General features: G+C 46.2%; 1 protein-coding gene across 3 annotated transcripts in view; it reads right to left on the reverse strand.

Moving 5' to 3' along the window:
• LOC105684171 (semaphorin-5B) overlaps positions 1 to 26,281 on the reverse strand; it is a 65,787-nt gene that overhangs the window by 9,452 nt on the left and 30,054 nt on the right. For 2 of the 3 annotated variants that reach the window (XM_012397331.3, XM_020851286.2), the window contains exon 3: positions 14,758 to 14,854. In XM_012397331.3, the coding sequence (XP_012252754.1) occupies positions 14,758 to 14,854 (97 nt within the window). Of the gene's footprint in view, positions 1 to 14,757; positions 14,855 to 15,025; positions 15,183 to 26,281 lie in introns of those variants that run through there. The other variant, XM_048659989.1, reaches the window with a different exon arrangement.

The raw sequence follows: 26,281 nt of genomic DNA on the forward strand, positions 1-26,281 counted from the left end.
GCGTCCCGGGGGCCGTAAAGCTGCAGAGAAGCAGCGGATACCGGGAGGGGCAGAAAAATAAGACCCGCCATTCGCCTCTGCCGATCGATGGCAATAAATATCACACTCGCGACGATAAATTATCATCGGTTTATAAATAGTCTCACGTTCGGTCGCGATCGCACGAAGTCGATTTAACCCTTTTTTTTTTTTTTTTTTTCATTTTATTCATTTTGTCTTTTTTTTATTTTACTTTTTAGTTCGGTTCGCTCCTTTAAGCCCTCTCTTATTTTTATCTTTTTCGAACCACGGGCATGCCGCACCACTTTCCGAGGACAAATCTTCCGCTGAAACTGATAAATATATATCCTCCATATATACCATACATATACCGACCCCAGAAAGCACGTATCCACGTATACCTAGGACGTGTATTACTAATTTACTATACTAGCACAGCACGCGCGCGCTACATTTGATTTCATTCGTCGTTCGAATTCTTGTTCCGTAATTCTTTTTTGATTTTACATCATTATATTTTACACTCATGTTGATAGTTTTTTATTTGTGAAGCTGCGAATTTTTCTCATCGAAATATCTCGATTTCTCTGCTCCAAAAGGTGAAAATTTGAGGATAACTCGATTAATTTTATAGATAGATCAATTTAACTTATGAATTCAGATTTCTGAGATCAAAATACATAAGAAAAGTGTCATACGATCAATTTTAAAAAATAAAAATTTTTGGCCGAAATTTGAAAAAAACGTAAGGGGTACCCCTTGGAAAAATCTCAAATTTTGGCCAAAAATTTTTATTTTTTAAAATTGATCGTATGACACTTTTCTTAGGTATTTTGACCTCAGGAACACGAATCCGCTGTCCAAAATGAGCTACGATTTTTTCTTATCGAGATATCGTAATTTTTATGCTCAAAAAAGTGAAAAATTGGCGATAACTCGTCCAATTTTATAGATAGACTAATTTAACTTCTAAATTCGGATTCCTGAGGTCAAAATACATAAGAATAGCATATAAAATAAAATATTTTTTTTCGACCCAAAATCGATAAAATTCTAAGGGGTACCCCTTTGGATTTTTTCGATTTTTGGGCCCAAAATGAAGTATTTCAAAAATTGATTGTAGGACACTTTTCTGATGTATTTTGACCCCAGGAACACGAATCCGTTGATCAAATTGAGCTAGGAATTTTTCCCTTTGAGATATTCCGATTTTTCTACCCCAAAAACCAACAATTATATTCAAAAACTTGAATATCACCCCTCAGACAATATGCAGTTGAATAAAATGTTATCACCGCCCAGCGGCAAAAATCATTTCGCTCATCTCGCAAAGTCCAATCGGCCCACACCTAAAATACAACGGCACCAATCGGTACACGCTCATTTCGGAGGGCGAATTCAGAAACGCAAGGCTCATCTCGAATTTCGAGTTTTCGCTGGTCATCAACTTTTCAGAACAGTACATACATCGCACACTACGATAATCCGCAAAAGGTAGAGCGGAGTAACAACATTTTTCTGGTGGGGACAAAACGGGATTCTGCATCAGTCGGCCTCTTCAACGTCACCGCGCGATTGCAGTTAATTAACCATTTCGATCACTTTGTACATTTTATTTGCGGAACGAAAGGATTCGTGTTCTTTTTTTTTTTTCTCTTTCTACTTTATTCAGATCTCGAACGTACGTATCCGTCATCGATTAATCGTGCGGATTGACTTTAATGCCGTTCGATATCCGAGTGCATATAGCATGGGGTATTCGATCGTACGTACGTACGGTATATTATTATGATTCCTCATACAAGGGACAGGATTTACCGCGCTAATTAGAGAAGCTTAGTCGATATTTTAAACCGACGAGCTTACCGCTCACTACTAATCGTATGTAAATACCGTTCAGTTGCACGAATTTGAGCTTATAAGCTGAACGGTTAAAAAAAAAGGAAAAAAAAAAAAGATCCACATGGCCAACGGATTTTTTCTTGGGACGGAATAATTTTCAACCACATACATATATATGTATATGTAATGGATGCGCGGTAAGAGTACAACGTCCGACTCGATACAGTGGCCGTTTCGTACACGCTGTTTGTCATCTCTGATCCGACGTTTCGGCAGTTGTAATATATATACGCGAGTCCCTTCCGCGGTTCACATATACGTATAATTGGACTGTTCAATCAATCTGTTCTCGTTTACACTAATTGCCTGATCACCGTACGGTATATTCTCGCCAGCTAGTTCTCGCGATAATGTTCTCTCCCAACGCTCTCGAGCCGTTATCGTCTGCGATAATCAATCGCTGGAACGAACGCGTTATTTAACGTAACGCGTTACAGCTATAGGTGTAACACATCCATCCGCGTGTGTTCACGTATTGTACAACGTAACGCAGTTGAATAGCTGTGCGCCCACGCTTTGTTTTATCTCAACATTAGATCATAACGTAAGGAAATAGCAGCTCATTAGTACAAAGGGAAACATCATATGGGTATCACAGTCGAGGGGTATTAAAACTAATAAGGTGACGACAGGTTCACACGCGGCACGGGACTGTAAAGTATAAGTGCTGCGGCGCCCGGTGCGTAATTGCCTCGTTCGTCGTAACCGCCCTCCGGTGTAACGCGCGGTGCAGCGGTGCTGCACACGTGTGCCTCCGATATCTTTTACATCGTTTTTCACCGCCTCTCTTTGAAAAAAAAAGGAAACAGAATGATATTCCTTATTTTTATCTTTCTCGAATTTCTTTTTTCCTCTCCCTTCTGCTTTCTGTTTTTTTTTTTTGTTTCATTCGTTCACACGCGTGCACTATTATCGCACGTACACGAGAGTACGACGGAGCAGCTTTGATTTTTCATAAATCTTTGAAGTATTTTTTTTTTTTTTTTCTTCTCGTCTGAAACGCAAACGTCAGGAAAATCGAACACAGCTAACTGTATAAAGGACACGATTTGCTCGCAAGACGAGACGTCGTACGGTCGGCAAACCGCGACGCGGCGCCTGCGTAGGCGAAACTCAGACTGCGATTGCTAATAAATAATTATTATTAAGTACGCTACAAGTGGCATACATTGCATTCCAATTAATAATACACTCTCTAACGATCGAGAGCACGGCCGTAATATCGCTTGATTATTTTTCATATTTATTTATTCATTTATTTCGCGGGACCCCCCGCGGCCCACGCGCCACTCTCGACGTCCTTCGCGAAACAATGATAAAGCCGTTCGATCCCGGGGTATTCGGGACTCCGAATCGGACGATGCCGCCGATACCTCCCTTCCTTCGTCGTCGTCGTCGTCGTCGTCGGACGGAACGACGCTGCGGAGACCGCCGACTCCGTGTGGCCCAATTTTCTGGGACGTGAGACGTCCGCCGATGGTCGACCAATTTGTCAATTAGCGCTCCTCTCTTCCTCGTGGCGTGTATCACGATTAGGTATAGAAGTAGGTGGGTCGCGTTAGACGTGTTAAACTTTGGATAAGTGCTACCCGTTGCTCGAAGATCAACGCGTACGACGCGGCGTTGAAACGTCGAGAGGAGAATCATCGCGTACAACACACCGTTGAGTTGAATGTGATTCGAACGATTCGGTGCGCACGGTACGGCGCTGTGGCACCAACGGATCGTTACAAATGCACAACATTGAAACAGATTGCTTCCTGCTCAGAATATAATATAAAGCGTGCAGAGGACGGACGGGACGACGACTTCATGTACGACGCACCGCGGTAGCGCGAATGTACTCTTGTAACCGCGAGAGGACAATTACGAAATCACCCCGTTATCTCGACGACAGCGATAATATCGCACACGAATGTCCGAACGAATGTACGGACGTTGTACGCGTATCCAGAGGACAACGTGGATAGGTCCGATGTTGCGTTTAGCTTCTGAATCGAGCCGAAGAAACTTAAGGCGAAAGTATGCAACTTACATACCTAATAGTACCGCGGTACGTACTTATATTATACACGTATACCCTACCGCATTTTATAACTCTCAGCCATAAGAAACAACATCGCGATCCATATACAAGCCCATAAAATACGCGTTCGTGTATACCTATACACAAATGACAGGATAAATCATGAGAGTCTCTCTTTTCCAATCGGTTCGCTTTGCTTTTTACGTATATAATACCTACCATCGTCGTATAATAATCCGCGCTTTCAGGTCACGCGCGTTTTTAGTACACGAGTACTACCTCGTGTGTCTGCGAACGATCCGGCGTAAAGGAGTTGAAAATTTTTTGAGCCGCAAAATTTTCTCGAACAGTTATCAACGGATAACGAGTGACAGCGATTATACGTATCCCCGAAATTTATCGTACCCAACAGCGAACGGAATTTCTTTTCCGCGGCGTAAACGGCGTTCCGCATCCGTACGACGACGCGGTGCGGCGTATACACCGCACATGTAACAACATATAACAAAGTATATATACCTGCGAAGGACACGCGAGTTTAACAGGTATACAATGCCCACGAACGATAAACGAAACGGCAAATATGCAAAAGAGTGGGCGCCGCTTGTCGAGTTTGTAGTTAAGAGAGTCGGACCCCGCGTCGCGTCGGAGTTAAATTCACCGCGGGAAGGATGCAGGCGAGAAAAGTAAGTCGGCAGAGAGACCTGTCGATAGAAATAGCCGCAGTCATGGACCGCGATATTACGGACGGGCGACTCCGATAAAACGGCGAATAAAGAAAGAGAGAAAAAAAAACAAAAAAAAAAAAAAAGGATCGCGTTGGATAAAAGAGGGGAAAAAGAGAAATACGAATAAAAGGTAAAAGAAAGAACGACAGGAACGTCGATAGGAGCGAAGTTAGTGGCGCAGATAAGCCGCACCTGAGACTCGGCAGCCCAACGGCAAAAGCTCTATCGCTATCTTCAGAGGCGTGTCTTGATCCTGCAACTCGGTGTTACACTTCTCTCGATGTGTACGCGCGCGTACAGTACCTACGGCTTACGTTTGTACACCGTATAGATATTATATTCGCGAGCAACTATAGCTATTCGCAATCTTTGTGTATATTTATCCCTCCGTAATATAACTTATTTATATATATGTATATACACCTATGTACACGCATTACGCTTGAGTGAAAAGATAAATATCTGCCGAGTAAAAGAAATGATAAAAATTCGATGTATATATAGATCTTAAGAATGCATCACTTTTTATTGATTTTTATCGTTCCTACCGCACGTTGAACGATTTACGACGCCGGTATCGTAGATATTATACAAGAAAAAGAAAGAGAAAGAACGGCGAACGGAGAGGAATGGCGAAAGAGAGAGAGTAGGCGATAATAAAAGTGTAAAAAGAGGAAAAAAGAATCGTAGCGAAATGAGATGTAATTGCTCGTTGCGACGGCGCAACACCGAAAGACTATTATTACGCGGTGGGCATACTATACATATCGCGTATAGATATTATATAGACCCGGATCGTTCCCATCTGGTAGAGGTACGTAGAGGTACGTACGGTACGTAGCAGGATCAAAACGCGAGAAGGACGAGGAGGACGTGAGAGGGAAACGTACGTAAGGGGCGAGGCTCGTGGACCGTTTAATATTTATAAGCCCGCGCGAACGGCGCCGTAGCCTCGAGCTAAGCAACCCCTTATAAAAGCGAATTCTGCATCACCTATCGGCATGAAAGATCGCATTTGCATTCGCGCGCGACCCTGCAGCGCATCTCGTGGGTCTTCCTCGAGGTCTCAGAAGAAGACGAAGAAGCAGAAGACGAAGAAGAAGCAGAAGAGGAGACCGTATCGTTCGAAACTCTACCGCAGCGATGAACACCGGGGTCCCGAGATACCCGCGTGCACCTCTACGCTACCTACTTTCATGGCGCTGGTAGAATCTGCATAAATCCAAAGTGGTATATGCGCGCCGCTCATGGACTTGCAAAACGCCGGGAACGACATTCGTTCCATTAATTAAGTTATCTCGCGGACTGATTTCCGCTATCGAAATACTCCGCGACCGGTCCGATTCATTAGAGTCGATTTTTCAGCGCTCCTCGATCCCCGAACAATTAAACGGGACCGTACGCTGGAAGGAACGTGAGAAAAAAGCCGAAAGCCAAAAGCTCAAAAAAAATTAAAAGGGAGAAAATATTCACGTACGATTCGAATCACCGTAATCGTCTCGCATCGATATATCGCTAGACCGGTGCACAGGTAGACCTTATACGAAACACGTCACGCGATGTGTCTACTTTAAATACGTCTACTCAACGCCTGCAGCATTCGTCGTATAATTCTACGTGTAATACACATATATACGCGGGTCGTACGTACTTTCACCGCGCGTCAAAGGAAGCTGGGCTATCGTCCGACGAGCGGTGTGTGAGCACGCTAGGTATACCTATACACGACGGATCGCGTGTGAAATTACGCTTTTCGTCCCGATTCCACGCCGGAGTGGCGAAGTATAGGTTTGAGCGACAAGAGCGATCATTGCACGAACCCCTGCGGGGGGTAGAGGCGATCTGACAAATCAGCGCCCGCCGAGTTAAATCACCGCCGATGTTTCTCTCGTCGCGGATACACCGAGCTTACCCGGGTCAACGTCTAGACGCGGCGTCGATTATTATTAACCAACAACCTCGCAGCGGCTCCGAGAGTTACGGCGTCGCCGTCGTCTTTGCCTCCTGGTTCCTATCCGTTGTACTTTCTCCTAGATCGACTTCGCGAGCCCCGACGCCCGTCGCGGTGGGTACGAGGTACGCGATACAGAGGACGTTTGCAGGGGAGGAAATTGAGACGGACGCGCCCCCGATCCCCGATCCCGTCGCGTGAAAAGAGTAACGAAGGTAGACGAAAAATAAGGCGAGCTCTTTACGTTGCGAAACCCTCCCCCGTTTTACCTCGTCGAGAGTTTCCGTGCGATTCCTCCCGCGATTTTTTCAAGCGTCTATAAATATTCCGCTCACGGTTCGAAAGCGCGCATATTTACGGTTCGACACTTCCGTCACCAATTCACACCTGATGTGTAGTAGGTGTTACCAGTTTATTCGAATTCTTTTTTCTTCGTCTTTCATTTTTCTCACTACGAGATTCTTACATTAGCGCCGGTTTAGTCTAAGCGGTCAAGTTTCGCGTAGGACGTGGCGCTACCATATTAGCACTCCGGAGTAGATTTCTTATCGCCGAGATGGAAGAGGGGAAAAAATGAAAAAAAAAATAAAAAAAAAATCTCCTCGCGCCAATTATTTTTCCATTTATACATTTCGAGCGCGGCACGCGACCGATACGCGAAATGAGTAAGGGAGGGGGTAGGCGGCACCGTCGTACGATCGAGGTGTAACGTTCATTTCTTGAAATCGTCGATCGCGCGAACGTGTTCGATTTTATTTTCGACAGTTTTTTATTTTTTCGCCCAAGCTACGTATCTTCCGGAGGAGATGCAGGCGTCGCGGTACGTGCGATACTACGTTGAGATCGTGAAAGATCTTATAAGATCCCGTGGGCCGATGGCGACAGCCCACGTTACGGATGCCGCCAGGCCCAAGTCCATTTTCCACAGGCCTCGCGCGTATACAATATGTATAAGCGGCAAACGTTCTCCAGCGTTACAACTTGCCCACCGTGTATTATACACATCGTTTCACAAGTGTGCACCGCGTTACGAGATACGTACGAATATGCTCGATCTTTTCACCCGGTGTCAGGTAGATTCTGCATCGGCAGCAGCGTTCTTCGAGCATTAAAAAGTCCCTCAGTTTCTGAGGGACTCCGTAGAAGGATAGAGGCGGGGCCGTCGCAGTCGTACAGCCGGTGCGCGAGTCTCGAGATATCGGACGCGGGGTTCGAAGGGCTCGTCTTATCCTCGGCGCGTACACCGCGACCGGGATAACATAGGTACTCTCACAATCAGCTCGCTCTTATTGCTCGCTATATGGCGAGGGCGGTCCGGGTTTCAGATCCACGTCGACGTCCGACGGATACATCTACATACGATTACCTTTACTTAGGTATATAAGTGTATGTGTACGTGTACCTGCTGAAGTATAAAAAACAAGATCCTCTCGTGCGTGTAGAGATGAGAGGCGCGGGCTGCGAAGAGAAAGAAGGACTGCAGAGGCGCCTGCCTATCACGAGATGCTGAACACGCGGCGTAGTCTGTTATATGCGAAGATTGAGCGATAAGTTAAGCCGGATCACACGCTCGCTTGAATCTCATCAGAATTCATTTTCAAGACTCTCCCCCGGTCCCCTTCGATCCCCCCCCCCCTCCCCCTCGTTGTCAATTAGCTAATTAATTACAAACAGCTCGCAACGACTGGCGACGATCTAGTTCTGAAAATAGAATATGAAGAAAAGAAGCTTTTCGTTTTTTTTTTTTTTTCTCCCCATCGCCATAGTTTCTGGATATTTTCCCTCTTCTTCGACGCTTCGTGACGCGGAGCCCTCGCGGGTTTCGCGTTGCGGTTTTCCCCGCAACGCGTCGGTACCACGGGACTCGCGATATAACTCGTCATTAAGAGCGTCCGGCAAATCGAATCAATTTCTTTTACACTCTCGCGTTCCGTTCGCCGAGCTTTGTACCGTATTCCAATATACGCGAAGCCCTTCGCCCCTCGCCCTTCGCATTCAATTCTCCGTGCGGTGCAATTGTATAGTGTAGCTACATACGCGACGTCGAGTTTTGCTCTAAGCAGCGATATAAATCTGCCGCTGCCGGTGTCGTTGCCGCTCCGCGCAACAAACCACCAAGTTACGTTCGTACACCAAGGAATAACGCGACGAACTTTATGCGTGGAAGATTGCAACGCGTTTGCCTAGTATAGCTAGCTAGCTAGCTCTTTCATACACACGTACGACGCACGGATTTCACGCATACGTTCGTGCTCGATGGCGCCGAGATTTTGCTCGCATGTGTGTCCGATAAACGTACGAGAGTATAGGTGCAGGACTAGCGCACTTTTTCGCACATATTGTTATATGAAACAGACGTCCGGGAAACGTGGCGCCTGTACATGTATATTGTATACATATAAATCTCTGGAGAGGCTAGAATTACATAGAAAATTTATAGTTCATCGACCCGCTGCTGCTTTGTGTACACACGGCAATCTGTAAAACGGAAGTAAAGGGATAGGTGCATCTAGATGCTCGCGCACGGAGTTCTGTAACGTGAAATAAGGTGGGGGGGGTCTGGTTATGAACCGAGAGATCGCAAAAGCTCGTACATTTTCATTAGCCGCTTCACTTCTCGCCTTGTACCCGCAGAGACCGGCGCGCGGCATCGCGGTCGTCGGTCGTTTACCAAAGGTGGTTGGCGATATTACAAGCGGGCAAGAGCCAGCGCTTGTTTCCGACCCCCCGAGACCGTAGTTAAACGGTAATCACGCATTTTTACGACCGGTATATATAATCAATAAATCGCAGCGGCAACATACCGGAGGGATACACGTGCGTATATATAAGGACATGAGCGAGGTGCGCAAATGAGGGATAAAAATATCGTTAAAAAAGGTATAAAGGTCGAAAAAGAGAATAAGGAAAAAAAAAAACAATACGCTCGCGGTTCGAAAATTTATCCTCTCGCGAGACGACGAAGAGAAGGGAGAGAATAAGAGGGAAGAGATAAACGACGGCTGCTAATTCCGTCGAGACGCGGAATATCGGCGCGGCGAATGGCCGCGTCGTCTTTTCTACCGCGTCGTCGTCGTATTTAGGTATGAAATTTGCGGCGATGCAATAAAGTCGGGTCAAAAATTAATGGAGAGGGAAGGAGGTCGTCCGAACTGGATATTATTATAGTTTCACCATTTGCAAGAGTGTGCAAACTACATCGGTGCGGTGTACGTATAATACCTCCAACGGATAGGTGGAGAGGTGGGTTGTATGTACGGTGAAAATTACACCGTGTCTCGTGCCATCGCGTGGTTGTTAACACCGAGCGCGAACTGTTACAGGTATAGCTGTGTATAGGTATACACGAGTTAAACGACACAACCTTAGGTACAATAGTGACAACAAAAGTGGTACAATGCCTCAGGTTGGCCTGACTACGATCTCCTTATTGTACACGTCGTGTGTCTGATATCCCATTGCTGCAACGTACGGCGTCGAACATGATCTACATGCATCGGGCATATGATGCTCGTCAAAAAGTTAAACAAATACAGCAGGGCGTGGCCGCAACTCCATCCGTATTCCATACGAAACATCCTACGGAAGTATAAACGTACGCCGCACATCGCACGTGCGAGCGTGCGGTACATGCGGCGTACCTCGCTATTTTTACTTACGCAATAATCAATTGCGATTACGGTCGCATATAATATCGGACATGCTTTTCCACCGGACGCGTAGCAAACGAAATCGCTCAGGCGACGACACGCGACGTCGAGCGGAGGGCGCGATTGGGGTGAAAATTTCGACCACGAGAATTCGATCGCGTATTCGGAAACGATTAGTTTCCATTCCAGATAATATCTGCATATGATAATGATAATTATAATAATAATGCATCGCACCGTACGTTATTATATCTCTAATCTTCGTGACATTTATCATTCGATTCTGCTGAGATTGAGCCGAAGTCGCGCGCGTAGTATAGGTGGTGGTTGAATCGTATACGTATTATATACGGCGTATTGTGGTATACAATGTGAACTTGCGGCGTGCGTGCGTGCGATTCAAGTACGGCATTCCTTCGGCTATCAACGAAGCAGGACTGGGTTTGCAATGTGGACTACCGCAACATATGTTTGAAATTATTCGCGGTACGCGCGTACAGGTAGCTATTTAAACTCGCTCACGCGCTCGCCTCTTACGTGTATCGTGGCGTCGATACACGGTTCGTAGCGAATCGCGCGGCACGCACTTCGGTAATATCTAAAACCCACGATTCGAAGTTACAAGGTACCCTCGCCTACCCTACCCACACCACCTATGCGTCCTGCCTTATAACTTCGATCGCCAGCGCTACCACCTCTATACGTACGTACGTACGTACGTACGTACCGCCCACGCAATTAGCGACTGGTGGACCGTGCGAGTTACCCGTGTCTTTTTCACACACGCCACGAGTCGCACTCGACACAACCCGGCCCTCGAGCTCGCACGGTGGTTGTGATATTAGAAAATAGGACACACCCGACGACTGCTATTAATAGAACGATAGTTATTAGCCGCTACCCACGCGTACCGAGCGCAGCGCAGACTTCCACGGAGCGCACCTTATAGCCTCGCAGCTTCCTTCGACGGGATATACGTATACGTATACGTATACGTATGCAAGATGTACACCGCGCAGCGCCGCTTTCCATTTTTTTTTTTCTTTTTCGATTCTTCGATTCGCCGGGTAGTTTTTTGTTCCTCTATTTGATATCCTTCGTGTTCTCTAAGCGCGTACCCGTAACTAACTTCCCCCTTCGTTTAATGTGCGAAGAGAACCAGATCGCAGTTCCGTAACATCGCGTCCTCGTTTCTGTTGGCTAAAAGCCGTTGATCCTGATCCACCTCACACCGCGCGTACACGTATACATACCTCCTATGGACGTTATCAGGGCCCGGTATAACCGCTATCCGGACACCGACTTTGCCTCACTTCGACGTCGTTAAACATATTCTCCCGTAGCGATAAAGAAACGAAATCTAATTTTTACGTTTCGACGACTATAAATGTATGTACGCAGGTAGTACCTCGTGTGCGTGTAATATCCGTATCGCTCGATACACGAGCACCCACGTAAATTTCATCTCGTAATAAAATAGAAGCTTATCTCTCGGCTCGTGTCGAAAAAATTTTGCGATCGCCCGTACGTATAATTAAGTTATACTTTTGAACGTAAAATTTCATATCTCCTCAGAGATCTATGCGGATCGTGCGGCGCACCGAGTACCGACCGATCTCCGCAACGAGTTGACTATCGTCGCCGAAGATGCCGCACGCTCGGATACATAAAATTCTGCATGATACAGGGATAATAAGTATTGAGATTAATATGAGGTGCAGCAGAGGTGTACGGACGGCGTTGCGCCTCACGTATACGTATGCGCCATTGCGATGTATACTTATATATGTTTAATGTTTTGCGCAATAATATAAGCTGCATTACGGCGTGCATGACTGTCGAGTCGAGCGTGTTCATCCAATGATGGGGCGGAGGCCGGTCGCTCGAGGCCTAATGAGCCCTGTGTGGGTGCGACTTTATTGCTATACTCTCTCGCGGCTCTAGCAGCGGTACCACACGGCGACTCCGTGAGTACGAATCCGCAGCAGCAGCTTCGAGATCTTCACTCGCGTAAGGAGGAGTCTCTCGTACAATCTCTTTTTCGAATAAAAAATGAATACTACGAGGAGCAAAGGGAGAGAGAAAAAAAACGAATCGAAGAAAAAAGGAGGAGGAGGAAGTAGAAGAAACTGCTGCGGGAGTTCTAGATGCGCGACTGCGGTGCATACGCGGTGACCGAGAAAAAAAAAAAACAAATAGGTAAAATGCAACGGTGCATCGCAGCGTCGGTTTTTCATCTTCTTTTTTTTCTCTATTCAGTTACACGGGATCGCCGCCGCAGCTTCCACGATTCAGCGCGTTTCAGAGAAGAAGATCGCGGCGTACGAGCGAAGGACGCCGTGCTAGAGAGAAGCGAAGAAAGAAGGGAAAGAGTCTGTGAGTTGAATCCCGAAGCTGGGAATGAGGTGGGTACGTGTACACATACGTAAGAGGCACGCGTCCAGCCGCCCACGTCACGTCGTATGCAGCGGCGGCAGCGGCGGCAGCAGCAGCGTCGGCAGGGTACGCGACGGAGAATATAAAGGACGGAAAACGAGAGGACCCCAGAAGCTCGGAGGAAAGGGTCATCCCCACCGGCGTAACAATTTTTTTACGTTTTTTTTTTCCCCTTCTCGTTTGACTCTCTCGTTTAAAGCGCGACTTAGCTGCACCGCGGAGCGCGGAGAGGCAGTCGGAGACCCGTAGACGCTTATCTTGGGAAATCCGTGCCAAGCGATGCAGGATTTAGTTAATTACATATAAAACATTGCCCTCGGTGAGCTGCATCTTGAGACTGTTAGAAAACTCCGAGAGAGAAAGAGAGAGAGAGAGAGACTCGACTTATAGTTCAGCATATTTCACAGCTCACAACCTCTTTTACTGCGAGGAACGAGCTGCGTTTAAATTATTCTATAGTTTCACCGACGTTACTTTTCAAAGAATTATTTCGACGCGGTTACGTTGAATAATGGATCGAAATTTCGTTATTCGACTGTGAGTATTTTTAATTTTGTCGAACGACGCAAAGTTGAACTCGCACCGGTGTACATGTGATAGGTAACACTCGTAATAATAATGATGATGATGATGATAATGACGATGATAATAACAATGGCAACGGTAACAAGGTAAGAAATAACAAGCCATAACGATAACAATAAGAAAACCATAAGAAATCGGCGAATATGTGCGGTACTTGTACGAGAGCATATAACATATAACGTGAAGCTTTATAGGTATATAATATACTCCGGAATAAATAGCTAGTCGCAAACTATAACTGGACGAGCACAACTACAAATACCTATGGCACGGCGGCTAGTTTGCCTATGGAGATAAAATCTACTTACACGTGATATTGTTGTGTGGTGATCGAATACAATTTTTCCACACATGTTTCACATCACGTGTGTACCTACTTCGCGGGGAAAGCGCGAGCAGATTCAGATTCTCCCGTAAAAAGCTCATTATTTCAGAAATACCACTTCGTCGAGCGAATTATTGTTGAAAAAATGTCAGAGGAAAAAAGAAAAGGAAAAAGAAAAAAGTAAAACTGACGGAGAGAACCTACAGCAAATTGCTGAACGTACCAACGTATATCTCGAGAAAGTTGACCGCGGACTGCGTCGGCTGCAGAGACATTAATTCTATTATTCTATATATTATATTCCGTCGAAGATTAGTTCGCGTTCGCTACAATAATGCAGTTAATGCAGTCCCCGGAGAAAGTTTTACTGGCGAGTATTATGAAAAAAAAAAAAAGAAAGAAAGAATAAAAAGAATACGAACGAAAAGTATTTGGAAATTCAGAAATTTACATTTCATTCGGGGAGGGGGGGTCGTCGGATGAATTGTTTCGCGAGTCGCCGAGGTGTAAATCGTGCTTGCAGCTCGTTGAAGAATTATGCACGTATCGCGCGTCTGTGCGTGGGTACGAAATACACATACACGTACGAAGCACAAGCGCGCACACACTTGGATGTACTCGCTAATAATAAATACACACGTGTGCGTGCTCGTATGTCTTTCACGGTGGGGACCCGCAGCGGTTGGTATAAAAGTCATAAAAAGTGTTGTAGCCAGGCCAATTACTGAGAATCTATTCTGAGATTAGAAAAAAGAATCGAATGGGTGTACGGAGCTTTCGTTACGGCAAACTCCGGGTCCAGAAGCTGTTGTAGGTACGTTTGTACACGCCACAGTATATTATATGGGAAATATACTAACTGCTCCGCGCAATGGCAATGGGGTACAGCTGATGCGGAATAACTGCGAGCAGGCACGCTGCCGTAATGCCGCAGCTACTACCGGGCGCGGGTATACCGATAACGAGGAGTATTTATGGTTACCCCGAAGTCTATGTGCCGTGAAGAAACACGTTTGCATACAACGGGAAATATTGAAGGGAGTCCTTGACAAAGATCGGGGGCGGGGGGGAAGTTGAATCGGGAGTATGGAGAATTTTCGCAATTCGGGGGGAGGGAAAAATTCGATCGAATCTCGGAGGGTTTTCAGACTTACCGAGCGCCGACGAAGACCTGCTGTCTCGCCACGTCGAACAATAGTTGCGAGAAAGACGTTACGCCATCCATCTGGAAGAGATTGCTACCGACTAGATCTGAAATCAAACAATAAACGAGTATAATAATGGATTAGCCGATGACGGTTAAACGTTTCTCCTCCACATTGCCAGTCGTCATTTTTTCGGAAAAGTCGTTTTTTTACGCTAGCGTTGAATCGCCGTAGCGTACGACTTCGGATTTTAAAGGTGTTACGGTATATGCCATACGGTGTGTACGCCGTAGAGTAGTATCGCCCTCACGTTCTAGCAGTTTACACGTATTGATTTACGATTTTAACACTCTGTTGTGTGCCCTCGATACGGAACCGAACGCCTCAACTTCTTCTTCTTCTTCTTCATCTCGAAACACGACTCCGTATTCCAGCGGGGTCAAAAACTCCGTTAAAAAAACCTCCGTACAAAAAAAAAAAAAAAAAAAAGACAAACAAATCCAACGCACGTTCGGACGTCTCACCGCGAACGCGCCACGACGGTATTTCGAGTGACAATGAGGACCGAGCGTAAAAAGTTACACGCGCGTAGCGGCGGAGCTTCGAAAATATTTTGAAAAAAGCTTAAGATAGACTCGACGCTTCGCACCGGACCCTGGGGAGATACCACCGTGAGGTCGGAGTATCGCGGGTTTGTCTGCCTCGGGCAAAGGTTAGGCCTTAGCTGCAAAGAAAGGAAGTGTTGGTCGTCGGTGTGTTCGAAGAGGGACCACCCAGTGTCTGGTTTCATCCGAGGATAGGCCTCGCGTGTCCCTTGACCTCGGGCTGGGCGTCGTCTCTATACGTCTTCGGCCAAATGCACACGGTGGTGGTGCAGTGCCGAGCATTTTTTTTTTTTTTTTTTTTTTTTTTTCATTTTTTTGTTTCATTTTTTTGTCAGCTTTCGCCGAGCTATACGCTTTGGCGTAAAATAGCGCCGTCCCGCGGGTCGCGGTAGATTCACGCGCGATATAATTTCATCGGGGGTACACGTGTCTCAATCGGAATCAGCTGCAATAATTACGATCGTAGAGAACGGTTTTATGCACTCGGGCTTAGAGACTTCACGTTCAACGTGCGCCGGCAGCGGCTTAAATGGTTTAATTCTTACGACTCCGCTGCGGCTAATAAGTCGTAATCCGGCCCTCGATATCTGTATTCCGCTAATTACAATACCCGCCATGTAGGATTGTCGGGGGGAGTGGGGAGGGGGGAAAAAAAAAAAAAAAAATATTAACGAGACGATCAGCGAGGGTGATAAGCGGTTATGGGTAGTAACTGGAAAAGTGAAGAAAAGAAGAAAAACTAAATAAATAAATAATTGCGAGAGAAGGGGATGTTAGAAGTCGGCGGATAACGATCGAGTGGTCAACTTTTACGGCGTCGCGAAGGGGCATCGCATAAGTAAAGTAAAGACAGGCGCGAGGGAAGATATACCGGTAGATTACCGTGGTTAACAGGCGTGAGATAGTTGTGAGATGAACTTATGCATTTATCCATATAGTACGTTCCATTGCGTAGAGGAGTACGTATGAGCCGATATTTCTCGTCCCGGTGGTTCGGCCTTCGCCTTGAGTCGCACGCAATGACGCGTGCAAATGTCCGATGATATATGCGTGTACCCAACAGTACGTACGTACGTACGGTACGATACGTACCTTTTCCATGCGTCCCGCACGAAAGTATAGGCTCCATGGTATATATACACGGGGGATATATATACCCACGCCTTCGCACGCACATGCGTTTTCTGCATCGGTTCCATATAGCCGCGACGGGGATTGCGGAGGAGCAACTAACGAGAAGAGAGCCCCAGGAGGTGAGGCGAGGCTCTCGAGTTCTCCTCCAGTTCTCCTTTGGCGTATCGTAAACCAGGTTTGATGGCGGCTAACAGCGAAAAAAAGCTCCAATGGCAAACGCTGCTGATCTTACAGTTCTCTTCTTATTATTCTTATTCTTCTTATTCTTATTCTTCTTTTTATTCTTCTTTTTATCTTCCAGCAGCGAATCCCTCGGGCTGTGCTACGGTGGCATCGTCCAAAGATAGTAATCCAGTCTCTCAAGATTTCCCCTTCTTCCCCTCCGCCCCGTCTAGCTTTTTTCCTCCCTCCTTCTCCCTTAATTTCATTTCTCTTCGCTCTCAGCTCCCCGCGATCCAAATGGACGGCGCAAAGGATCTTCTTAGCGGGGAGTCGCGAATGAGCCGCCGAACAAGTGAAAAAAACCACCCGCAGTATTCCGATCCCCCAAAAAATCTCGAACCACTCGCAAATAATTATTCCTCAGCAATCGTTCTATCGCTCGGAACTCATCAGAGCCGCATACCGCGTCGCGAGGATCCTCGAAGTTATAAAGTGCATTTCAATTTTCCTCCTTTTTTCTTTCTTCGCCTCCTTCCTCCTCTTCTTCTTCCGTCTGCGATCTTCTTCAGCTCCTGCTCTCGGACTCTTATCAGGATTGACTTTTTTCTTTCCATTCGAAGCCACGTAATGGGGCGGACATTCTTTTACTCGTATGAAACTGACTCCAAATTAGTATTTGATAACGTCGCCGATCAACCTCCGAACGAAAAGAAAAAAAAATTAAAAAAAAATAACGTCTTGGCCGTCGGAATCACTCGATTGTCCGACGAGGTTTATCGCATCCAATGTGGTAATATGTTCGAATTATACGAGATCGGACAAAGGAACACGGGTTATAAAAATCGATGTGACAAATTGGCGCACACGATTACGAGGAGAAGAGAGAAAGAAAAAACAAAAAAAAAGAAAAGAAGGAAAAATGAATTTAAGAATATTGGATAACTCGCCGGTGTCCCGGGACCCGAACGGGGACCACCGGGTCGGCTATGTTAATACGGATAATTGCCTTACATGCACTCCTTCGAATTCTTGGTGAATCGGTTCGCTTGAGCGTCTGCTCGTCCTTCGCTCTTACACAGGTTCGCTTATTCGTACTAACGTCGGTGCGTGTACATCGGGCACAATTACCTACGTTTACCTACATGCATAAAATGTCTGTAACCAGGCGTAAGCGAGTGCGAGCGAAAGGATCACCTATAACAGTTATTATTACGCATCGTTTGCTTCTATTGAAGGTGCAGTGCGACGTGGGTGGTATTCTCTCTGTAAGGTTCCGGTACAATTACACCATTGGCCGCTACAAAAAATTTTCCTTTTTTCTCTCGAAAACTCACCAGACTCTCTCATGGTGGAAAAAGGGACAAAGATAACGTGTAATAATCGTATTTCAACGGTCCACCCCGTAGATTATTTTCCTTCTCTTTCTCTCTCTTCGGTCGGTGGGTCTTCTTAATTCTATTCTTTACGGGGAGATAAACGTTTGAAAACTTACGTGGGGTACAAACAAGACGGGTAGAGAGGTAGGAGCTAGTTTAGAGAATAACTGCAGCGGCCGTCATGATATAAGATGGTCGAACAAAGTATCTTACGGCTGTAGCAACCTCGAGTCAGATAAAGACTGGCGTTGTTTACATAACGCACACGTAGGAGGATTGATGTAGCCAGCGTTCATAGGTACGGTGTAATGGCGGCGTTGGGGAGAGCTTCGGACCAACTGACGGGACGCTTCGTTGGTGGATAGAAGAAAACGCGTATCGGGGGCACGTCTAATCTCTCGGTAAGACTTCCTAGAAAGGAGATAGGACAGGTCTGCTGATAGACGTACCGGGATCTCCGCGTAGTATATTTAATACAATCTATTATTATTGTTGTACTTGTTATTATGATTATTACCAGGCATTTTTGCTTCTATTCGTGGAGACCGAGAGATCACTTCTGTATATTTTCTCAGGCACGCGATTATTCCAAATGTGGTGCATATCACGAGCCGAGTTAAACGCTGCGGCTCCGTGGACTCGATTTGAAAATTATTCCAGACTAATTTCGACTGACAACACACCGTGAGTACGTAGCCGTATTTGACACGTATTTTTTACATCGAAGGTTTTCTTTTTTCTTTCACTCTGCATTGAATTGCAGACGAGATAAGGATCGTAGGTGTTAATTATGAAGTTTAACGATATTTCTCAGTTATTAATCGAGTCACGTTTGCGAATCCGATGAATATGAGTAGATGCTTCGCCTCCAAAGTCCTTGACTCGAATCTTTGTTTCGGAATCGTTCGATTTTCTTTGTCGAAGATGTCGTGGCTCGAAATTATCGCCTGCACATTCCGAGGGAGTCGTATCTTTTCGAAACAGTCAAAGCAGCTCTCGCGTCGGTTCTCTGAATCACATCGCTCTTCGACGCTCACCGTGATTACGTTGAATACTTTTTCACGGGGTGAAAGAAAAAAGAATCGCGTTGTCAAAGTCACACGAACGTTTCACTCGTACTCCTTGCGTACGACGGTACGTTATAACGACGCACGGTATATACGATCACCTTGACATTCCCATGATGGTTGGCGATACCTGATTTCCGGTCGGTTGATGGATTTAATTATAGTTTACCTCCTGGAATAATCAAGCGATCGCCGCTAACGCCGCGATCTCCAAGGCTTCCTAATATTCAATTTTTACCTCTCTAATAACGAGCGTAAAGGTGTGCGATTTCATCCGATCGGAAGCGTCCGGGTTTTCTTCAACCCCCGACTTTTTTGGTTATCCTCCCTCTCGAACGCGCGTGGATGCGTACGGCGTGGACGAGTGCCGTGAAACTGGAATCGAAGCGTGGAAGAGGGGCTGAAAGTGAGACACGGCGAGAGTAATTGAATCCTCGGGATTTATTTGCCGAGGAGACGAACGACCCTCTCAGGTCTTTTACTTGCTTCTGTCGAAGCGAGGAATGCGGCCGCTAACGATCGCGGGCCCCGTAGAAGTTGATGCCGTGTAGGTATAGCTCAGCGTCTGCAATTCTCGACGATACTGGGATTAAATCAATTCCTCGGAGCCGGGTTGAAGAGGAACTTGAGCGCACGCATTTCGCATCGCACAGGTACTTTTCTTTGCGGTAGCTGCCGGTGGCTGGTGAAACTCCATGTAAGCGCGATAAAGGAAATCGACGGGGGGATCGACGCCATCGATTCCATCAGCGGCGACGCTTCTCCGCTATCACCGGTAAGTCCGAGACGCCAATGCACTCTCGAGTACCACCTATCCTCGAGTACGTCGCCTCCGCGGCGCCGGCAAGGCCGAGGGACTCGGGGTCCACCGAGTTTTCTTGCGCATTTTATACCCACATACGTCTCCCGACCACGATTCTCTCTTATCCGTCTTCTTCTCTTCCTGTAAAAGCAATTTTCTTACCCGGTGGTACGCGACTCCCCCTCCGTCCTCCGTCCTCCGTCCTTCGCGTCCGTCGTTCCCTCTTCATCTTTTCTCCGCATTCTGCTGCTGGCCCGCGACGTTCGCTTCCTTGAACGGGTATGGGGATCTACCGGTAAGAGGAGAGCAAACTCCCGCGGTCCTCCAACTTCAGGTTTCGACTCCCTTATAAGACTCGCGCTTTGCACCGTACATATGTACCACGCATGGGGTATGTACATACACGCGTACATACTTACGTCCGCTGGACACCCATACGAGCGCGCGTCGGGGTATAACGGCTAAGTGCAGCTCACTCACCGGGATGAAACCCCGACCCATTCCGTCCGCGCGTCCATCCGTCCATCCGTCCATCGGTCCATTCTTCGTTCTTAAGGGGGTACGCGCGTTCCTTCTGCCGCGGCTTTCCGCGGCTCGGTTGGCGCGCATAAGATAGGCTGGTCGCGTACGTCTCTTTTTATTCGAAAGCGATTCCGCAAAGGTAGCCGTGTATACCCCGGCAGAAGCAACGGCAGCTTCGGCTCGATTCCCTCGGACATTGCCGCGGTCCGAGGCGGCGACTTAGCATAACCTGCTATGGGAGGAAGAAGAGGAGAAGAACTCGAAGATCGAGCTCGCAGCCGAAGGTAGCGCGGCGTCGGAAGCAGCCGCGAAGACGCGCTGCGCGACTCGCCTCGGCCTCCAGGCTTTCGTCGGGAGATTGATAGGCGAGTAATGTTGCCCGAGGCTCGTCTCTACGGGGTGTCCGCGATCTCCTCCAACCCCCGGACCACACCGCGCTATCGAATCGGTTGGAATTCAAAAGGATCACCGACGCACGTCGTCGCCGAGCGGCGATCGCGGAATCGAGAGAATACTTTGTTATTCGAACAACCGCCCGTGTATTCGATATTTACACCGTATCGCACGCGTTATTTCGCGATCCTTCGTCTCTGTGTATTCCAAGGCAACCGATCGAGAAAACAGGAGAAAAAAGGACGAATGAGAGATGAGAAGAACAGCGAGAATCAAGACTCGATTAGTCCGATTATCGCGGTTGACGAGTTTAACGAGGAACATCATGGACCGTCGTGCAGCGAGGATTAGATGAGGAGATATAGAGGAGAGCGAACGACGCTGGTATAAACGAGCACATTATCCCGACGTGAAAATCAATCGATGACAGTTCTTCCACCACTATAGGTATACACGCGTCCGGAACGCGACGGCCGTCGCGGACGACGCATCTTTCCAACTTGCGAAAGCGACGGTTACTTTTTTTAACCGATAAACGAACGGACGCCGGGGCCTTTGGTTATAATCCTCTTAGTCTCACGGGGTTACAAGAGCTTAAGAAACGAGGCAACTGAAACTCCACCAAAAGACTCTTTCGTAACCTGTTGCCGAGCGGCACGCGGCTTTCCGTCGCAGTATATAAGATAAACGCTGTCTTGTGTATAAACGTGTAATCCACGCACGAACGGGGACGAAGAAAAAAACTTGAAAAATGAACGAATCTTTGGTCCGAGAAATGCGTAATCACGGCGATTCGAAAAATATATGATCCGCAGTCTAAGCGCTATCAGAACTCCCACGATGGGTTTTCGTTCGAATGAATCGTCCTGCTAACTTTGCGGACGTAAAGAAAAGGCCATTGAGTTTCTCGGAACGCGTGTCGCGTTCACATTCGTCGTTGGTATACGTCGATGCGGTCGAGTGCAGCATGGATCGGAAGGATGAGGTGGAGGATGAGGATGAGGAGGAGGAGGAGGAGGAGGAGGAGGAGGAGGTGAGTCCAAAAGAAGAGGTAGAAAATCGGGTTCAACTCCGGTCTCATCGTACGTGAGGCGATGCAGGTTTTCAAAGACAAGCTCATTGATCTCATGTAAGAGATGTGGGGTGATGATCGCCGGTTTATCCATCTCTCCGTGTTCTTCACTACCACGTACAAACGCGACGCGTACGCACGGTTACCGCAGAAAATAGTTCCAGCCTCCGGTCCAGTTGACCTCGCCGCGCGCATTGTCAACCGCGCGTACACGCAGTTTTTTCGCAAATTTTTTCTTTCTTCCTTTTTCCCCCAGCTGCAGCGCGACTGGATATCGCATATAGATAGAAACTCGATGGGCTTCGATCTCCTTCACATCTCGATTCTCAACGGCAACAAGAAACACGGATGCTGCCTTCTGGTGTGCATAGTGCAGCTGGCCTCGTCGACGATACGTACGTATGCCTACCCTGTACACGATATTCAACAAGAAACTGGCCCTAATATTTTCCCTCCGTTCGAATCCCGGCAGGAATTACATTTTTTTCCTTTCTCCTTTTTTTTTTCTTTTTATAGCGTACGCGAGGTACCGATTTTTTTTCCTTCCTCCTTCGTCGTCGTATTTAATTTTTTTATTACGTTAACCCTTAACTCTAAATTGCTCCTACGAAGATACACCGTACGCGGTACGGGGGAAAAGCGAAGAGCGGCTAACGTTAATTGAGTCTAATTATCGATGCAGCCCGCAGCGAAGGGCGAGCTGCTTCGATCCAAAGAACGGCGATAAAGATCTCGTATGAGAAAAATAAGATAGAGGTAAAAGAACTAATTGTTCGAAAATAACTCGTATAGTTTATAGTGTAAAATAGGTGCGTACAAACATAGAAATACCTATGTACGTACGTGCGTACCTTAATATCGTACCGTGCGTACCGGTGTATCGGTGTTCAAAAAACAGGTGGGTACGGTCAAGTTTCACCCGAGACGTTCTCATTCGTTTGATCGTCGTTCGATCGCGTGTGAAATATTTTGAAAGATATACGAACGACGAGGTATTCGAAGGGAAAAAAAAAAAAAGAAAGAGAAAGAGACTCGGGCTCACGAAGGCTCGTATCACGTCCATTACCCACGGTGCCACGGTGGTGGCTGCTGCAGGACCACGAAATGCCGATGATATTTATAAATCATTCATCATTTCGTAAAGACGTGTGACGGCGGTAATTGCTGGGGTTGCTAACGTAACCGAAGTAAATGCATGTATACATACGAGTGTACGTTTGACGCACAATATATACTATAATATATATTTCACGTACATCACACGTCGTATAATAAGCGTGACCCTAATGTACGGGTATATAAATATAATATAATCGTTTTTTTTTCTTTTTTTTTCATTATTATCATTTTCGTTATTACACGCAGCGTAATACGGTTTTCGGTTTTTCTCACGCGTTCGAGAAATCATTGACGTTCAACGAAATGTGGATCAAGTACGATTCGTTGTATGTGAGAGAAGGAAAAGAACCGTTTATATGTATTTTTATTATACTTACGCCACGATAGAGAGGAATCTACGGAATAACACTCATGAATTGCACATGTCGTGAGAGTGCGGTGAACGGTCATTTTTTTTTTTTTTTCTCTTGCACATCGAACGAACGACGACGGATATGAAAAGGGAGATAAAAAAAAATCTACCGCGAAGCAGTAGCGCGATCGATCCGGGACAAGTCTAGGTATACCTGAATTTTTATTAAATTTTTTTATTTTTTTTCTACCGCTCCTTCGAGCTTCGAACTAGCGATAATCTTGAGCTAGAGCGTTTCTAGAGATAGAAGATTGACAATTTTACCAGAAATCGGTGTCACGCCAAAGACGATATCGATCGATATAACATCGGTTCAGCGAAGTAGTGGAGTGGAAACAACTTCATAATTTGATAAGATTCAGATAATTTTAAATGCCTCACCGTACATAAACTATATAATGATATAAACTTTGGTCGAGCCAAACGCGTTGCGTTATGTGTGAGCAGGTGTTCTCTATTTTACTTCCAATATATAACTAATGATTATCATATCCCTCGCCGCCGCGTGGTGTATATACACGGGTACTCGTATACGTGTGTATATAGTATATATATACATCTACCAAAATATTAATACCGCATGCACAAAAGCAGAACCCTATAATTCTATATCTGCACTCGTTATCTAACTCGAGTTTAATTGGATCCGTTATCACAGAATCTTAATCTCGAAGAGAGCACCATAGAATGTGAGGATATAAAAGCGAATATAATAAAAGGAATGAAAAAAAAGGAGAATTCGAGGCACCCGGATCTTCCTTCGTGGCTTCTCTACAATGCCAAAAATGGTGGTAAGAACGCGCTAACAATTTGCCACGTGGATTTCATCCTTTTTTTTCCTCATAATCTCTCGTCTTTTATTTTTTCATTTTTCTTTCCCTTCCCGACTCAATCATTGTCGGATCCGTTTGGAGAGAATTAATTCCATTCTGTCTTACGCAAATTACGTTCAGAAATTATCCATCTTCGAGTTTAAAATTTTTCTTTTTTCAAAAACGCAATCGGTCGATGTACTACCAATTTTGATCACGTATCGAGCGTATCTTCCACGAGACTGACGGCGATCGGTACAGAGGCGTAGCAATTACAACTTAATACAGGTATATAGGTATATACCGGAGCGATGTTGAATCTCCGAACGGAAGGCGAGACGAGATATCTGTAAGAAGGTGCACCGATGCATTAATGGGAACGTAATCGAACGTGTAATCGTAATAATAGGCGTTTGGTTACGCCGGTTCCAGAGATTGTCCGCTCCGGGAACCCCCGCGGCTCAAACTCTCTCCCAAGAAGAATCGAAGCGTAAAAAAAAAACGCGGGAAGAAAGAAGAGAAATGCCGCAGCGATGTATAACATAACAGAAGAGTCGAATGATCTTGACACGGACGTCCGAGGAGGAGGACGGCGTGAATGTATCTCGTCGTATGAGAATTGAAATAACGAAAAATCACGTATGAAATTAGACGTGAAACACATCGTTAGACCGGCGGTGAAAAGCGGTTTTCTCCCGTTATCGGTCCGCACTCCACAGTTCGTAAAAGACTATTTCCCAGCGTATCGCATAGAACCGCGGCGCGCTATGACAAGAGCTGAAACAAACACGCGCGCGCGCCCGCGGACAGGCTTGTACAAACCATGGGCAGGTATATTATATTGCGTAGTAATTAATTAAGAGCGGTAATTAGTCGAAGGCTTGGTCGACGCATACATATAAGTTGTTTGAAAAACATACGAGGTCCGTTAGCGCGTTTGTCGGCTGTCAGGATCGCCGTTGGACCCCTTAAGTACTTACACAGGGTACGTATGCCTACGTTGCATACCGACATGCATTTTACTGCAAGCTTCATAAACGTATCTCCGCATAGCATCTAATCCGGTATGTGCATATGAAATTTTATGCGCCCCTCGCGCGCGTCTCTCAACACAAATTATACATATACACACGGAGATTTTACGGCTTGTAGATGAAAATTCGACAATTCTAATTCCCGTCTCATTACCAACCACCCCTCAATTATTGTACCTCGTCCTTTTTTTTTTACTTCCAGAATATGATGTTTCACTAAAATTTTTGTCGCCGAACTCGGACGTAAGATCGACGGCTTTGCGGAGTGCAGGGCACGGTCTTGTTGGTTGGTTTAATCGGACGCAACAAACGACGGTTTTGTTCATTGTCGTAGGTAAAATTTATGGGAATGATCTTCGACCGGGGTCCGGTTAGCCGATTGTTATGCTCGACGTAATATCGTTATCGTTATGGCGGGCGCGCGCGCGCGATGCGGAGCACGGCGACCGCGAGCCAGGCAATACAATAATACGAGTATATGAGAAACGCATGATAAAGCAAAACTTTGAATGCCCGATGCGCGATCGGGCGAAACGCGCGCGGGTGAATCTTGTCCGCTCCGCGGGCGGCGGCTCTCTTCTTCCTCCGGGTCCACCGAGCAACAAATCCGGGAGAACGATACCGAGCAAAAGTTCAGAGTAAAGGGAGAGAAAAAAAAGAAAAAAAAAAAAAAATTTATATAAAATGGCCGTTCTCATTCCTTCGGAACAACGCAGTGCGAAGATTGTTGTAAGAAGGGGACAATTAACATCGTGTCGAGGTTCGAGGTATACACACGTATAATCGACGTTACGCACGTCCACGGTGTACTGCACAAAGAATCAATTACTTTTTTTTTTTTTTTTTTTTCATCGACCAAATACCATTGCGCTAGTTATATTATACCCAACAGCCCGTGCAACGTACAGTATAACGATCGATGCCTCCGAGCTATGAGATAAAAGATCAACCGTGACACGTAAAGGACATTCTTGGGGATACTGGATCGGCTGTAAATATATATATATATATATATACATTTAT

The sequence above is a fragment of the Athalia rosae genome, chromosome 1 (assembly GCF_917208135.1).
Source record: "Athalia rosae chromosome 1, iyAthRosa1.1, whole genome shotgun sequence".
In the NCBI taxonomy this organism is placed as follows: domain Eukaryota; kingdom Metazoa; phylum Arthropoda; class Insecta; order Hymenoptera; family Athaliidae; genus Athalia; species Athalia rosae.